The sequence below is a fragment of the Geotrypetes seraphini genome, chromosome 2 (genome assembly GCF_902459505.1).
Source record: "Geotrypetes seraphini chromosome 2, aGeoSer1.1, whole genome shotgun sequence".
NCBI lineage: Eukaryota > Metazoa > Chordata > Amphibia > Gymnophiona > Dermophiidae > Geotrypetes > Geotrypetes seraphini.
In genome coordinates, this window is record NC_047085.1 from 478,056,481 (window position 1) to 478,074,637 (window position 18,157).

Consider the following 18,157-nt stretch of genomic DNA (forward strand, 5'->3'; position numbering starts at 1 on the left):
AACATCAATTCTGACGGAAAGGACGTTCCGAACCAGCCAGGCAGCGATTGGCTGGCCCAGTCCCGCCTTCCTGTGACTAGAAGCCTCTCCATTGGCTGGATCTTACCACACTCTCTACACTGGAAAGGAGGAGGATTGCAGAGCTACAGTGGTCTAAATTGTGAAAAATACAGATACTTTAGCCATCATTTTTGGCTTTGAGCTTGATAATTTACAAATTTGTAGAATCCTAATAAAAAATCCAGATAGTTGGCAACCCAAGACTGAGTCCTCAGCACATCTTATGGACCCGAGGCACGTGACTAGTTTGCCTGTGCCTTAATCGCCTCTGACCAGAGAAGAGATCTTCCCTCCATTCTTTTTCTTGTTTTCACCTCCGCACACCATTAGGCTGCACTGGGCTAACAGAGTCTACCCTTTAGGACAGCCAGTAACTAATAGACCAGGGGTGCCAAAGCTGCCTCTTCGCCAAGCTTTCCACCGAACAATGCCTCAGCAAGAACTGGTGGGCAGACTTCACAGTTAGACCCAGTATAAATTGTTTTCAGTGACTGTGCTGATATTACAATAGATTCCCTCCGCCCGCATTTTTTGATGGTTGCACTGAGATTGTCTAGGCTTTGACAAGGCGTATCTGAAACATGTGGTGTTTCTGCCTCAGCTCCACAGGCTCCCTTGAACTGGCGGTTGGGCAAACTGCTGGGCCGAGGTGCATTCGGAGAGGTTTACTTGTGCTATGATGTGGAAACGGGCAGAGAGCTAGCGGTGAAGCAGGTGCCCTTTGATCCAGAGAGCCAGGAAACAAGCAAAGTAAGTGAACTGAGACACATCTGTCACCACAAGGAATTCTCTGACAGCTGGGGAAAAATTCAAATGCATCATAAATAAGCAGTATTTGGGGCATTACATTTTAGGAATATTGTTCATGCCTCACAGTGTGTTTATTTCATATGGTTAGTGACTTCCGAACCTACCTGGCCAATCAGGTTTTTGGAAATCAGAATGAATATGCATGAGATAAATTTGCAAGTATTGTATTCATTAAATGTAAAGTTATCTTATTCCAGGTATCCTGAAAACCTAACTGTCTAGGTTTATCCCCATGACAAGTTTAGCAAGTTATAAAACACCTGGTAGGGTTTTCTAGTCTTTCGAGGGTTAATGAAATGTCCTTGTGTGACTAAAAATGATACAATTGAAGAGATTCTTTTTGATGTCACTAGGAACAAAGGACACTCCAAGGGCTTAGCCATGGGTAGGCCTAAGTGTGCCTAGGCTCACTCAGTTTAGGCTCAGGACCACCCGGCAGCGGTACATGGGATGCTAGCAGTTTCTATATGTTTCCTGCTGCTGATTTGAAAGACTCCCTTCTGCCACAGCTTCCTGTTGCTCTGCCTGGGCGGGACATGGCATAGGGGAAACTTCTGGATCAGTGGCAGGCAGCACATAGGAATCGCTGTTGCTGCCATGGACCCATTGAAGGAAGAGGTGTTGGTGGGGTGGGGAAGGGAAGGAGAGAGAGAGGGGCAGGGAGAATTGCTGGACATGGGGTAGAGGAGAGGAAGGGGGAGAGATGCATCAAAGGAATGGAAAGGGGCAAGAAAGGATTAAATCTGTATATCGGGTGGAGGGGAGAGAGAGAGAGACTCTGCATGGAGAAGGGAGGGAGTGAGGGTGAAAGAGGTAGAAAATATTGGACAAAGGAGTGGAGGGGAGGGAGAGAGATGGTTAATGGTGGAGAGAGGGAGAAATATTGGATATGATGGTAGAGGGAGTTGAGAATGATGTTAGACCCAGGGCATAAGGGAAGAGAAGAAAGAGGGATGTTGAACAGGAGGGTAGATGAGCGGGAGGAGAGATACATAGGAGGTGGAGAGGGGAGAAAGAGGGAGATGTTGGATCCAGAGGCAAAAGGAAATGATGGAGAAATGCTGGATAACAGGAGTGAGGGAAGAGAGGGAGAATGCTGGATCATGGGGGAGAGGACAGGAGGGAAGAGAGAAGGGACAGGGAGATGAGGCTATGAGAATGGGGAGGGGAGAGGAGAAAGAGGAAGCAGATTCTGGGTTAGAAGGGTGGAAGGAAGAAGACCCTGGGAATGGTGATGCTATGTTGGAGAGGCCAAGATGGGGAGGAAGGGGTGGCAAGGAAATGAATGAGAGGATAATGATTACAGAGGATAGAAATATGGTAATGGAAAGTAGATTGAAGATGAAAGGGAATGTAAGGTTGGGGAAGGAATGAGATGGGGAAAGAGAGAGCTAAAGGGTGAGAGAAGAAGATTGAAATTTGATAGGTAGCTGAAGAGTAAAAAAGAGAGAAAGGGTGAGAAAGAGCTAAAAAGCTATCAATATATTGGAGGTAGGTACAGTGAGGGAAGAGACAGAAGAAAAGACAAATGCACAGCAGCTGCTTGAAGGAGAATTAGGAGACAGACAGAAAAACTAAACTTAAGGTTTAGTTTAGTTTAGTTTAGTTTAACAGCAAAGAGAAACTAGAACCAAACCAACATGATAGAAAAATAAAATGTTCAGACAACAAAGGTGAAAAAACACATTTTATTTTGAATATTTTAAATGGAATTTGTTAGCTTTGGGAAATGTGTATGGCAAATGTCTACATTGTGTTCATTAGAAACGGAAATGCTTTTCTGTTTTTATTTCTCCAGTGTTGCAGTATATGCCAAGTTTAACTTATTGGGGTTCCCAGTTCATTTTTTGTCTAAATATTTTTTTACTTCTAATTTATGATCCCGTGTTCTGTATTTGGTGAGGGTCTGTCAATATAATAGTAATAGTAGAGAGGGAAATCAGAGGGGGGGACCTTCCTTCATTTTCTGACCTGGGCCCTAGCATGTCTTAACACCAATGCTGACCCTTGCTTTATAGATGGTGGGGAATGGGAACCCCAAGCATCCCCAGCTGAGGACCTCCTCCAAAGATGGCCAGAACTCCACCAAGGTCTGCAGTTGGTGACAGCGTCCTTGAGCCACTGACAACTAAGCCTGTATGGGGTGCTAGCATCAGTGGATTAAGGACATTGCTGCTGTCTGCTAAGCTTGATAAAAGGGAGTTCTGTCCACCTTCTGAGAAAGTCTTTAGTTGACAGAGCTTGAGGAGCCTCATTAGCTGAAATATTTATATTTTGAGGTGGGATTAGGGCGTGGCAGAGAAAACTTTGTGCTCACCTACCTTGGGCTCAAGCCCACCCCAAATTGGCTATCTGGCTATGCCACTGAGACACATGATGATATTTTTATTCAGTAGTGGAGACAGAGTACAGCGTGCTAACAGCTGAAACCATTGTGTGCTTTATATGGTCCATAAATAAACAAGAAGAAATTTTTGCAGACAGAAAAATAGAACTAGACCTTGGGCAAATTCTGTACTGCATGACTCACGCTATGAATGTGACACCAGTTTGCCAGAGACAGTAGGATTGGATCGTAGCAGGGACTACGATAGTGTTCAGCCTCAGCAGGATGATACTTACCGTAAGTCTTTCTTTAGCAGTCCTGTTTCCTTTAGTGTGGGATGTTCCCTTTGGTTCTTTTTTTTTTTCGTCTTCCGTCTTTTTAACATGTTTTAAAGCCTTCAGGTAGTCTGATTAGGAAATTTGTTTGCTTTTTGTTTCCCTGGGAGTAAAGGCAGACAGAATCAAAGCTAATTGGGATTGGGCCATAGTTAGATAAGTTTTACTTAAACCTGGAAAAGTCTGACATTCTTATTTTAAGGGTGGTGTCCGAGCAGACTGTCCCTGTGCAAATTAGATTATGTGATAACCGCCCTTCTGTTCAAAAGGGAGGTTTGGAATTTGAGTTCTTTGGTGCTTAACTTAAGTTCTCAAACGCAAGTGTTATGAAAGCAGCATGAAATGCTTTTTATGATCTTTCACTAATTAGAAAGCTTAATTTTTGTTTTTTTTTATAAGCATGAATTGGCTAGTCTTGTCCATGCCTTCCTTACATTTCAGTACAGCAAGGCTTTATGGAGGTAATTTTATAAATCTTTTTCACACTTAAGATGCTTCTTTTAAAATTAGGTCACACCTAAAGGTATCCAGAGCAGATAGGCATGTATTTGTGGGTGTGCTCAGAGGAGGAGTTTGGGCAGAGTGTGGGTGGAGTCATGATTTATGTACACATATTATATAATACACCTGCTCCTGAGTGGGTGTAATTGTCAGCATCCACTTATAACAGCGGGATCTAGATAGGCCCTACTGTCCGCCCAGATACTCCTAACCCACTCTCTTTTATAACCCTCCCCTCTTATTTACTAACAAAACACACTGGTTGGTAAAATTTAGCTGCAGCTCAGTTTATTCACCATAAACATAATAACCTATCTCAACTTCTTTAACTTATTAACATTATATAAAGAGCTCCTCCCGAGCTACCAACTGAATGAGTTTTATACCCTCGACTCTGCCACCACAGCAAGAGTCAGAGGGGTGGCATGTCCCTCATGCCCCATTTCCGGGTCACCTGACCCACCGGGCACAACTCTCTGCCGTCCCAACGCTCATTACCTGATGAACCCCATGACCCAGTAGCTTGGGAAATCTGCCCCGAGCTACCAACATCCCAACCCTAAAACATGGGCAGGCGGGTGGGAAAAGCCGCCCTGGAGGACCTTAGGAGGATCCGAGTCCTCCAGACTCCCGGCTTTAAGTCCTCACCCCCGCGCCCCCCAACCAATCATTTTAAAATTTCCCTACCTGACAGACCAGCTGCCCAATCCCAAACCCTGCCTACAATCTTTCCCCCTTACCTCTGCTAAACCCCCACCCACCCCCTACCCCCGCCAATGGGCGACACGAGGGCTCCACCAGCCCCATGTTATATTCCGCCCATTGATACGGGGGTCTTGGGCTCCCATTTTCAGGAGGATTTATGCTAGGAAGGGCATAACAACATAAGAATAGCTTGACTGGGTCAGACTAGTGGTCCATCTAGTCCAGTATCCTGTGACCAACAGTGGTCAACCCAGGTCTTAAGTACCTGATAGAAACCCAAATAGTAGCAAGACTCCAGGCAGACCTTAGGAAATTGGAAGACTAGGCGTACAAGTGGCAGATGAAATTTAATGTGGACAAATGTAAAGTGTTGCACATTAAGAAGAATAACCCAAATCACAGTTACCAGTTGCTAAGGTCCACCTTAGGAGTCAGAACCCAAGAAAAAGATCTAGATGTCATTGTAGACAATACACTGAAACCTTCCATCCAAAGTGTGGCGGAAGCCAAAAAAGCTAACAGGATGCTGGGAATTATTAAAAAAGGGATGGTTAATAAGACTAAGAATGTTATAATGCCTCTGCATCGCTCCTTGGTGCGACCTCACCTGGAGTACTGCGTTCAAGTCTGGTCTCCTTATCTCAAGAAAGATATAACGGCACTAGAAAAGGTTCAAAGAAGAGCGACCAAGATGATAAAGAGGATGGAATTCCTCTCATATGAGGAAAGACTAAAAAGATTAGGGCTCTTCAGCTTGGAAAAGAGAAGGCTGAGGGGAAATCTGATTGAAGTCTACAAAATCCTGAATGGAGTAGAACGGGTACAAGTGGATTGATTTTTCACTCTGTCAAAAATTACAAAGACTAGGGAACACTTGATGAATATAGGAGAAAATATTTTTTCACTCGGAGAATAGTTAAGCTCTGGAACGCATTGCCAAAGGTTCTGGTAAGAGCGAATAGCGAAGCTGGTTTTAAGAAAGGTTTGGACAATTTCCTGGAGGAAAAGTCGATAGAGTGTTGTTGGGAAGGACATCTGGGAAACACTGCTTGCCCTGGATTGGTAGCATGGAATATTGCTACTCTTTGGGTTTGGGCCAGGTACTAGATACCTAGATTGGCAACCGTGAGAATGGGCTACTGGGCATGATGGACCATTGGTCCGACCCAGTAAGGCTATTCTTATGTTCTTATAGTCTGCTGTTGAGCTGTTTTGATTCCTCGTATCATTGCTATGTTGCAGCTTTGTTTGCTAATTAAAATATATTTGACTATAGTCTGCTGTTGAGACAGACATGGGGGAAGCCACTGCTTGCCCTGGATCGGTGGCATGGAATGTTGCTGCTATTTGGGTTTTGTCCAGGTACTAGTGACCTGGATTGGCCTCCGTGAAGACGGGATACCGGGCTATATAGACCTTGGTCTGACCCAGTAAGGCTATTCTAATGTTCTTATGTATTTTATTTAAGATGTGAAAGATCTGGAAAAACGTTGAAGCAAGTGTATTAAGTTAAAAGAAGACTATGTTGTAAACTGCTTAGATTTCTAAATTTGTGGCATATACGAAATTTGTAAATAAATAAATAAACGTTGAAAATAAATTTCATTAGCTCCTACTTGGGATATGGTCTTTGCCCTGCTGTCCGATATATGTGTAAACACAAGTATATTGGGCACTTGGGTATATCTTTATAAGGCCAAAAAATCTAAGAAGCATCAAAAACTAAGCCTCAATTAGAGTTAATATATTCGTTTATGACCTCAGCAGTACAAACTGTGAGAAAGACTTCATTCACAGTATAGCTTGCACTAGAGTCTTCATCGGTCAGATTTTTTATCTCAAATCTTATTAGTTTATTTATTTTTATTTAGTTTTCAAAATAACTTAAGAGATAATACTCATCTCATTATCAGAGCATAGCAGGGGTTCTTCACCGACATAGGCTATGTTTCGCCATACAAGGCTTTGTCAAGGTAATCCCCTTTCTTATGCCGATTCCACATTCGCTGCCATCATTGTAGTTTAGTTCATTGTAGTTTAGTTGAACTAAACTACAATGATGGCAGCGAATGTGGAATCGGCATAAGAAAGGGGATTACCTTGACAAAGCCTTGTATGGCGAAACATAGCCTATGTCGGTGAAGAACCCCTGCTATGCTCTGATAATGAGATGAGTATTATCTCTTAAGTTATTTTGAAAACTAAATAAAAATAAATAAACTAATAAGATTTGAGATAAAAAATCTGACCGATGAAGACTCTAGTGCAAGCTATACTGTGAATGAAGTCTTTCTCACAGTTTGTACTGCTGAGGTCATAAACGAATATATTAACGATATATGTGTAGTCATTATTGTAATACTTCTTAGATGACATACACAGTGGTTGATCTGGGGCCATCATGAACTTTACCGCCCCTTTACCAACCTCCTACCAGATAGTAAAAAATATATATTTAAAAACTACTTATCTGGAGTCTCCTCTTAGGTTGGATTTCGATCATAACCAATGGATAATTTGTGAACTTTGCTCGTTCTCCCCTAGTAGTGTGAGCCGTCTAACAGTACCCCCTCCTGACGAAGACAATTACGAAACTCGAGTCGGGGGGTAGGAGAAACCCAAAGGAGTTATGTTTACAGCACTTTAGCACTTTTTGCACAAGTTCACTTTCACAAATTATCCAGTGGTTATGATCGAAATCCAACCTAAGAGGAGACTCCAGATAAGTAGTTTTTAAATATATATTTTTTACTATCTGGTAGGAGGTTGGTAAAGGGGCGGTAAAGTTCATGATGGCCCCAGACCAACCACTGTGTATGTCATCTATGCACTAATGGTTTAATGGACTGAGCACTTTACTAATTTATAAACAAATAAATTGTTGTATTGTTTTTTTAAAGGAAGATTAATAAAGCTGTGATTTTAAGAAGTATTTGAATTTATATCCAGCGATATAAGCAATAACTCCCTATTTTTGAGTCATTATTGTAAAACACATCGGATGTGCGTTGTTGAATATGCAACTTGTTGGGGTGTCTTTTAAGTTTTCTGCACTGATAGCGACTATAGTTACTGCTTCACGGCTGGTGTTTTGGCCGCTGCCTGGCGCCAAGTATCCGACTCCGTCCAGGACTCAAGTGATACAAAAAATAGATTATGTTTTTCGTATGTCTAAGCTGACAGCCATGAAACATCATAGATTTGCGAGGATGCTGCTCCACTGGAAGCCGTACATTGCCTGGTGCAAAGCACGGGGGGGGGGGGCGACACACGAACTCTTCTTACTGACCATTGGACTGCACGGAACTTCTGGGGAAGGGGCGGGAGGGGTTGGGGAATCTTGTACTGTGTATTGATGAGTTGGTTTGCCTTGTTTCAAAGAAATATATTATGACATTGTGTGGCTGTACAAGTCTCGTTTGGTGGGAGGATGAGGGGGGTGTTCACAGAAATAGAGAACGGGGAAATGGAAGAGACAGGTTTAGAAGGAAAGATAAGAAGTGTGTCATCCCCCTCCCCTCCCTTTTCCACTCCACATTCTTCTTTTTGACAGTAGTTGCTACAAGGACAGATATCCTTCTTGGGAACCATTGCTTTACTCACCTGAAATGCTGAAATAGCCCCTTCCAAATGCTTGGGCCCTAGGACCTCTTCTGTCTGTGAAAGTCATGCTACTACTAGTAATCATGCCGGTAATGCTACTAGATCAGTGGCCTCAAACTCGTGGCCTGGGCGCCACATGGGGCCCGCCAGGTACTATTTTGAGGCCCTCAGTATGTTGATCATAATCACAAAAGTAAAATAAAAGAGTTTCTTGATCCTATGTCTCTTTAGCTCTAAATGACAATATTATTATTAAGACTTAGCCAAAAGGAAAGATTTATAAACTATAGTTTTTACCTCATGCAAAATTGCCATTTCTTTAATAAGACATTAACTATTTTTTCTGAGGCTCTCCAAGTACCTACAAATCCAAAATGTGGCCCTGCAAAGGGTTTGAGTTTCAGACTACTGTACTAGATGTACACAGCACTGTACACATTATATGCAGGTACTTTCATTGTCACTCGTGGGCTTAACAATCTTTCTGTCCCCGGGATCTCAGTCCACTGCACTAACCATTAGGGCTGCTCCACTCCTGTCATGTACTGGAGCCAAGGATTTGACAATCTTGATCACTTTTATTCCTGTATCTGCATTTGTTTTTAACTAAAGGAGGTAAACGCCTTGGAATGTGAAATTCAGCTGCTGAAGAACCTCCGCCATGACAGGATAGTGCAGTACTACGGCTGCCTGCGAGACCCTGCAGACAGGAAGCTCTCCATCTTTGTTGAGTATATGCCTGGGGTAAGTAGAATACATCGGCCAGCCCAATTCAGAGACCCGATCTTGCTGAATCGAGCTTTTTCTGTTGTATCACATTCCTTCTGTTGAACCATGTAACAACTGCACTTCTCCCCCCGTATGCGCGGTGGATGCGGGCGGAACATAGCCACGAATATGGAAAAACCGTGAATAACTTTTTATATGTTATTCGCGGGTTGCTGGGTTTTTTTTTTGTAACAGCCAATGTTTTTACTATTGGAACCGCGAATAACTTTTCAACTGTTAGTTGCGGTTTTGGAAACAGCCACTATTATTGCTATTGAAATTCGCAATTTGGGGGGAGTAGCAATATTTATTGCATAACAATACAGCAGTGTAGAGTAATAATCTCAACACGGTAAAATAAAAAGTTCAATACTGAGAGTTCAATACTGGAATACCTGCAGCCATGGTGGGAGGCCCGACCTGTTCCTGAAGGAGAGGCAATATCCCAGCGATTTTCAGGGTAATAGCGATTTTCTCCATGCATGCTGGGAAGCAGCAATTTTGAGGGTGAAAGATTTGAAGCAGCGATTTTGTGGGAGAAAGCATGGAAGCAGCGGTTTTCAGAGTGAATGTTGGTAAGCGCTAAACTTTTTTATCGGTACAGTAAAGGAAAAGGAATTTTACTCATGATGTAATTTTGGGGGGGCGGAGTCAGCATGCGAAAAATCACAACTAAGTGAAACCGTGAGTGCAGAAACCGCGAATACGGAGGGAGAAGTGTACAAAGTGGACTTTACAAGGACACAATTAAATGCGTATTACTGTTTCAGCTGCTAAATTGTTTTATGGAAGCACTAGTTCCCTTTATAGTAAGCTTTATGGTTATGCAGTCACCAGAGTTGCCAAATTCGGAAAATATTTGAATTGGCAACCTACCTTTTGATATGCACTTGACCATCCCCTTGTTGCGCACGGCTGGATTTAAAGGGGCAAAATCTCAATATAGTTCATATGGTGTGGAGATCGTTAAACCCACATGCTGCACCCATGGTGTTTTTACAGATGTGTTTTGATATGGATGCTAGCTTTCAAGTTTATTTAAAATATTTGATATGATCGCAATATCCAAATCCACTGCGATTTACAAAGATTAAAAATAGAAAAAATAAAAAATCCAACAAACAGGACATAAAAAACAGCTTTCTCTTTGGCTCTGTACCGGCAACAGTGTATGTTCAGTTAAACTTGTTATGAATTTCCCCCGCCTTGAGAAAGGCTTGTGAAACGCGTCAGCCATAGGGGGATGAGCGCTTTAAAAAAAAAAAGCTAAGTACTATTTGCTTATGAAAGTTAAACAATGCAACTATGAAGAGAGATGACGTTATTTATAAATTATTTACTAATTAAATGAAATTACAAAGTAAAATATCAAGAAGAAAAAAAAAGTTAAAAAAAAAGAAAAAGTGTGGCTTACTAACAACCCATTGGGACTAATGAGGATTGATACTACCCGGTGTTACATTACTCGGTGGTGTTACTATAGGAGTGGATGCCGTACTTTAATTCTGCATGGTAGAGGGATGATAGTGTGATTGTTGACTCTCTTTTATACTGAGCTATAAAGGTTAGTTTGGTATCATAGCTTTCTCTTTGAGCATTATTAGACAGGGCCTCTGCTTGGATGGGTATGGCTGGTTAGAGAAAGGTGGGACAACTAAAACTGCCAGAATACAGGATTCAGAATATAGTTCTTGCTCAGGTCTGTAACCTGTTAATACCATCAGTCCAATAAATGAGATGGTCACATTCTTGGTTTGCTCATTTTTACACCCAGGGTTCAATAAAAGACCAGCTGAAGGCGTATGGTGCTCTGACTGAAAATGTCACAAGAAGATACACCAGGCAGATCCTCCAGGGTGTGGCCTACCTGCACAGTAACATGATTGTACACAGGGACATTAAAGGTAGGATGCGCTGCCACTGGAGCTGTGAGATGGGAAAAGGCTGTTAAACTTTGTTTCCGGAGTTGATTTATGCGATCTAAATTTTGTAGAATTAAATCACCATAATAACGTAGAGCAGTGCTGCCCAAACCTTTTCAAGCCACAACCCCAATGATGCACCTCCGTAGTTCCGCAGTGGGTCTTGACTGAAGATGCAGAGGTTTGTTCTCAAGTCCTGGGTGCAGAGATGCTAAAATATTCCAGCAGGACAGGTGCTGATGGAGGCCTCTACGTGTCATACCAGCAGGATCCTTCAGATGCCTCTTGCTGGTGTGAGAGAACTGCTCACCCTTTGCTTCAGTCCAAGGGCACTCTGTCAAAGTTGACAGCAAAAGTAATAACTCTCTCATTCAGAAATGAACAGAAACCACCAATTAGGATCACATAAGTTGCTGAATTATTCTCTTTCTGACCTGAGCTGGGTGTCAACAGCTCTGTAGAGACGGAAGGGTCCATGCCAGTCCCCTAAGCCATGCTGTTCTCCAGTGCAGCAGTCTAGGGTGCATCAAATCAAATTACTGCCAAGTGTGTGAGAAGAGGCAGTTGATGGTTTAACGTGAAATACTGAGAGAGAGAGAAAGTATAGATTATTTAAAGTTTTGAAATAAAAGGAATAGAGTGCTGTCCAGTCTGAGGAAAATCCAGATCCAGATTTTCTTTGGATTCATCCTCATTCATCATTTCTGTTTAGTTTATACCATGCTTCACTCTGCTGCCAAATGCATTCAATGGACAGAACACAGTACAGAGGTGTTTGTGCATCTGATTGGGTTTCGATTCGCCACAAGTTGAACTCATCTTTATGTAGGTCCAATAGAAGCTTTTTGGAGAGAACAATGTTCTTGAGAGATGGAAATGCCGTGCGATCCATACTTCAGATGTCAGTCAATAAGGGACTTCCATGATCTTGGGTGCTAACATGAAGCACCGCTTTTGAATACTTTTTGATTTGGATCACAATATTTCACAAAAATTCCATTTTCCCCCAGGATCAGAACAGCAAACCACAGCTCCAATTGGATCTGGCTTCTGAAGCAGAGAAGATGGCTGTAGAGCAGAGGTTCTCAACCCAGGCCTCAGGACACACCTGGCCAATCAGGTTTTCAGGATACCCACAATGAATAATATATATAAGATAAATGACCACCACTGTGTGCAGAATCTATCTCGCACATATTCATTGTGGGTACCTGAAAACCTGATTGGCCAGGTGTGTCCTGAGGCCTGGGTTGAGACCCCCTGCTGTAGAGCAAGTCCTCTGGACTCGGCCTAGTCCAGTCATTCACTGCATGTCTTCAGTAGTGGCCTTTTGCAGTGAAGTTGTGTTGGCACCATAGAAAAATAAAGTGAAAGTAGATGTATATAGAAACAGTGGGAAGAGGACAGCAATGGGAGATCCCGCACAAGAAGGAAAACTTCCCAAGCGTGGATATTCTCTGCCTCCACTTCAGCATAATGGGAACCTTGGCTAGAGTTAATTAAAAATTAGTCTGGGGCATTTTGTAACACTGGACTAAGACAGAGGTCCCTACTTTTTGGCACTGATTTCAAACATTAGCATTGATTGTATCACACGCTTCCCATAGTACTCAGGCGTGTTAAAAAGTACTTTCGCAAGGTTTGTGGTGCTTACCTACAATCCTTGTCCCATCGAGCATGAAATATGTTGGTATATGATCTGGGGTGACCCTAGGCTTTGGTGGTACTTGGCTCTGGGGGGGATTACCATGTGGTAACAGTTTATTGTGAGGGGAGATAGTTATATAAGGTATTGGGCCTTGCACTGTGAAGGCCCGTGGAGGGGCACAATAAAAAAATGTCTAAGTCCCCTTTTGGCGTAAATCAGTAGATGCTGAAGTTAGCAACAGGGAAATGTCCATTCTCAAAAAAAACATCCAAATTGAGGTTTTTTTTGAGAATGGCCTACCTGCACGTTCAGCAAATCTACTGGCCCAGACTGCCACTACGTCTATCCTTATACCACATTCCCGACTAAAAAATCTCCCAAAGCCCAAACCCAGACCTTTTAGGCGAAGGAGGGGCAAGTCCTTCGTCTAAAAGCTGGATTCTGTAACCGGCGTCTTGTCAAAAACAACACCGGTAAACTTAGGATTAGTAGTTAAATAACTTGCTAAACATGGCGAGCGTTCACACTGCTCCAACGAACAGAAATGAAACTCTGCTCCGCCCTCCGCATGTCATAAAATGGGGAGATCACCTGATTGGCTAATCCGGTTCAACCCAAAAATTCTTCAACAGACCGGCATCTCAAGTTAATGACATCCAGTCTAATTCTGCATTGAGTCCATGAGGTTCAAGGGTAAGAAGATCAAAAATCCACCTCTGTTCTTTATAATTGATCAAGGACTCTATGTCACCACCCTCCCACCCTATTATAATGTCTTCCAAGACCCTCCATTTGAAATCCATAGGCTGATGCTGTGCTAGTTCCCAATGGGATACCAAAGGAACTAAAGGAGTTTTATTCTTTAACCTCAGTGAGCCTAGTTTTAATTCTCCTTAAAGACCTCCTCACATATAACTTATCACACGGGCAGATAACGACATAAACCACTGCTTTCATAGAGCAAGTGGTATTAGTTCTGGAAATGACCGAATGATTCTGAGAGGGAACCCACCAATGTGAACCCTCTATTGTGGACTCACACCATTGACAGTTGCCACACCTAGTGTGACCTGTCAGAAGCATGTCCATCCCCTTATAATCTAGGGCAGGGGTGCCCACACTTTTTTGACTCGCGAGCTACTTTTAAAATAACCAAGTCAAAATGATCTACCAACAATAAAATTTTTAAAAAACACAACGCACACTGTACGCATAGAATTGTTAATTATCATTCCTATTCCGGGGTTTTTTCAAAGAGGTCAAAGCAGATGACTCTATGCACTGTCACCTCAGTAACAACCATACAAAAATAGACAAATACCCACCCCCTCCCTTTTTACTAAACCACAATAGCATTTTTTAGCGCAGGGAGCTGCGCTGAATGCCCAGCGCTGCTCTCGACGCTCATAGGCTCCCTGCGCTAAAAACCACTATTGCAGTTTAGTAAAAGGGGATCATATTGTAAAATATAGACAGCAGATATAAATTCAGACACATTTTGATCACTAAATTTAAAATAAAATCATTTTTCCTACCTTGTCTGGTGATTTCATGAGTCTATGGTTGCACTTTCTTCTTCTGACTGTGCATCCAATCTTTCTTTCAGCCTGTATGCTTCCTCTCCTCCACACCTCATTCCCTCCCCCAACTTTTTCTTCCTCTCTCCCTGACCTCTCTTTCTTTCTCTCTTCATTCCCCCTTTCTTTTTTCCTGTTTCTCTTCTTTCCTTCTGTTTCCCTGCCTGCCCCCTTTCTTTCTTTCTCCCTGCCCTTCCCACTGCCGCTGCCGCTGCCACCAGGGAACAGGACCCAAACGCCACCAATGGATAACAGGCCCCAAAGCCGACGCCAACGCCGCCCCATGCTCTCTCTTCTTCGGGCCGATCAATCTTCCTCTCCCCGACGTCAATTCTCCCCGACGTTGGAGAGGAAGTTCCGCCCAGCCAGGCAGCGATTGGCTGGCCTGAACTTCCTCTCTGACGGCAGAATTGACGTCGGGGAGAGGAAGATTGATCGGCCCGATAGATCGCCAAGGCAAAGTGAGTCCTGGATGATCGACTCACTTTGCCTTGGTGAGCTATCGGTCGATCGCAATCGACCTATTGGGCACCCCTGATCTAGGGCATCTCTCCTACAGCAGTTTGGGGCAGTTTGGGGGGGAGGATCGTAATCACAGTAGAGGAGATTAGGCATCTCTGCTGCCGAAATCGTTGCGGTAGGGAGTGGGCAGGTTGCCGGGGCTGCTGAGCTGATCGCGGTAGCCGCGATCAGCTCAGCGGCCCCTATTTAGAACGTATAAGTTCCAAATGGGCCATCTCCCCTAGACTTTTGGTTGTACTTGCTGTACGACTAAGTCTAGGACGGCTCACTTCCCGCCCTTTTCCCTCCTCTAAAAATGCCTCTTTTCGCTCTTGGCGTTCAGAGGGCAGGGTAAAGGCCTAAGCTGGTTTTAGATACGTCTAAAACCAGCTTTGATTATCAGTACTTGGACGATCTGTCTTTTTGATCATCCAAATACCGATTTAGGCCACTTTTAACTTTTTTAAAATTATGAGCCCCTAATAATAATTTAATAATATTAATTAATTTTCTTATGCACCGCCCCAGCAGCAGTTCTGGGCGGTTCACAACAAGAATAAAACTGAGCAGTTCAGCGAATAATATACAATTCCACAGTGGTAATACATCGTAAACAATCAATACAGCAGTAGCTAATATACAATTTAAAATCCTATAATCTAAAGAAATAGATGCATAATATTTAAAAACAGCCTGCAACAAATTCTACTAAAAACTGGATCAGCTCTAGTTAAAAAACAATTTAGAAAAGATTTAAAAATTTAAAGGTAAAGAATACTAATTAAACACATCGCAGTTAAAATCATCATTCTAGTTTATCAAATAAATGCATTTTTAAAAATTTTCTAAATGTAAAATAGGAATAAGTTTGAGCGATCAGTGGGTGTAACCAGGAATTCAACTTCCCGGCCTGATACTCCAATGTCCTGTCTAAAAAAGTTTTATAACGGCAGGGAAGACGAAAATGTCTGAATTTCTGGTATCTTTTACTGAGTGAGACAATTTCAAATATGGAACCAAGTAAGATGGCAATGCTCCAAAAAGTGCCTTATAACATATACACCCAAATTTGAAGAACACTCTGGCCCCGAATGGCAACCATGCAATTTAGCATAGAAAGGGATAACATGGTCATATTTCTTAAGTCCAAAAATCAGACGCACAGCAGCATTCTGGACCAATCGAAGTCTTTGTAAAGTCTTCTTCGGTAGCCCCAAATAAACTATATTGCAGTAATCCAATATTGATAGTACCAAAGATTGAACCAATAACTGAAAGGATTCTCCATCAAAAAGCTTCTTGATGGTCCTTAGTTTCCATAGTACAGCATAACTTTTTTAAATTAATAAATCAGTATGTTTTTTTTAAAGTTAAGCGGTGATCCAAGGTTATTCCTAAATTTTTTTAATTTGACACTGTCTCGAAACTTTGAACATTCAAATATGTAGTTGTCTCCTGTATTTTATTGTTGGGGCTTGCTAGGAAAAACTTAGTTTTTCCGGGGTTAAGTTTCAGCTGGACCCGTGACATCCACTGTTCTACCTCATCCAAGATATGAGTAATCAACTCATTTGAAATAGCCTTTCAGGATAGCAGTATAGTGATATCATCTGCATAAATGTAGAATGTTACATTCAAACTTTGGAGTAAATATGCCAAAGGAACTAGATAAATATCATAAATATCATTCAATAATTTCACTGTTTTTGATTAAGTTGCAAAGTTCTGGGCATCACCATAGATTCATCATTATCCTTCAATGACCACCTCAACTCCCTGATAAAAAAATGCTTCTGCAGCCTTCACATACTGAGGAAAGTGAGGTCCTGCTTCCACCAAAAACACTTCGCCGTCCTCGTACAATCCATTATCCTCTCCAGATTGGATTATTGCAATTCCATTTACCTAAGCTTAACAAAGAAAAGCCTTCACAGACTCCAACTAATCCAGAACACCGCGGCCAAACTTATCTTCTCAAAAAGTAAATTTGACCATGTCTCACCGCTCCTATCCAAACTCCACTGGTTGCCCGTTATTTCCAGGGTCCACTTCAAATGTGCCTGCCTAACCTTCAAGATCCTCCATGGTATCCTTCCTCCTTTTATCTCTCTATCCTGGAATTCCTCAAATCCAACATCCACTAGATCCACACAAAAATTAAAACTATCCTACCCCTCCTTAAAAGGCATCTCCCTGGTTGGTAAACTTGGCTCTTCCCTCCCTTTCAGAATCACTCAGCTCTGGAACAGTCTCCCTTCCCCTCTCCGCAATCTGAGCCCCTTTCTACCATTCCGTAAGCTTCTGAAGACCTGGCTCTTCTCCAAAACGTAACCCCGTCCCCTTCCTGGCACTCTCACACCTAACCTCTCTTCTCTCTTACTTATATTATTACATTGGAGTTCCGTTCCTTCCCTAACCTTGTAAACCGTGTCGAGCTCCATCTGCGGAGATCATGCGGTATATAAACCCAAGATTTAGTTTAGTTTAGTTTAGTTTGATTAAAAATCAATAAAGAATTATAAAAAAAAATATTAAACAGCATTGGGAATAAGGGAGACCCCTGCGGGACTCCACATGAGTTCCTCCATGAAGCAGAGTAATTGTCCTCGATAAACGATTCGTGTGTTCTTTGTTCTAGGAACCCCCTCAACCAATTTTTAACATTGCCACTGATCCCAATTGAATCCAAACAATACAACAGTTGGTCATGATCTACCGGATCAAAAGCACTGCTCAGGTCCAACTGCAGAATCAGGGCACTAGAACCTATACTAGACAAAATCGTAAGTTGGTTAAGTAATGATGCTATCACTGTTTCTGTGCTATGCCCTCAGCCATACCCAGATTGATTATCATGTAAAATATTAAACTTTTCCAGATATTTTACTAATTCCGCATTTGCTGGCTATAGTTATTTTCACTGCTACGTGATTCCTTAGGATTTTTTTTTTTTACTATAGGTGTAAGTGTTTATCGTTTCTGCTTGCGTTTATCTTTTAGAACAGGGAGGGGAGTCGGGATGTTGAGGTGAGGATTGGGAAGGTAGGGGTGGAAGGGGAGAAGTGGGGAAGGGAAAAGGGGAGAGTATGGTATTTAAACTTATGATAGCTCTTGTGGCTATATGTATTGTTCTTCTTGTGGTATCTGCTGATTTGTGTTACTGATGTTTTATTTTCTTATACTGTTCCATTGGTTGTAGTTTATAGTCATCAATGTTAACTCTAATAGTCTCGGAATGTAGAGTAGAGGTTTTACTTAAAATTAAAAAAAGAATGAAAAAGATATTCAAAGAAGATGAGTTTGGGGAGATAAAGTGAACCATGGGACTGGAGTGAGTTGCTGGCATGCCGCCTGGCTCTTTCCCGGTTTGCTAGAATGTGTGTTCAGCAGAAGGGACTTTC

At 42.3% G+C, this 18,157-nt stretch overlaps 1 protein-coding gene across 1 annotated transcript in view; it reads left to right on the plus strand.

Moving 5' to 3' along the window:
• Positions 1–18,157, plus strand: part of LOC117354355 (mitogen-activated protein kinase kinase kinase 3-like) — a 276,906-nt gene that overhangs the window by 256,801 nt on the left and 1,948 nt on the right. The window contains exons 13-15 of the mRNA XM_033931730.1: positions 662–810; positions 8,953–9,084; positions 10,883–11,012. Coding sequence (XP_033787621.1) covers positions 662–810; positions 8,953–9,084; positions 10,883–11,012 — 411 coding nt within the window. The remainder of the gene's footprint in view (positions 1–661; positions 811–8,952; positions 9,085–10,882; positions 11,013–18,157) is intronic.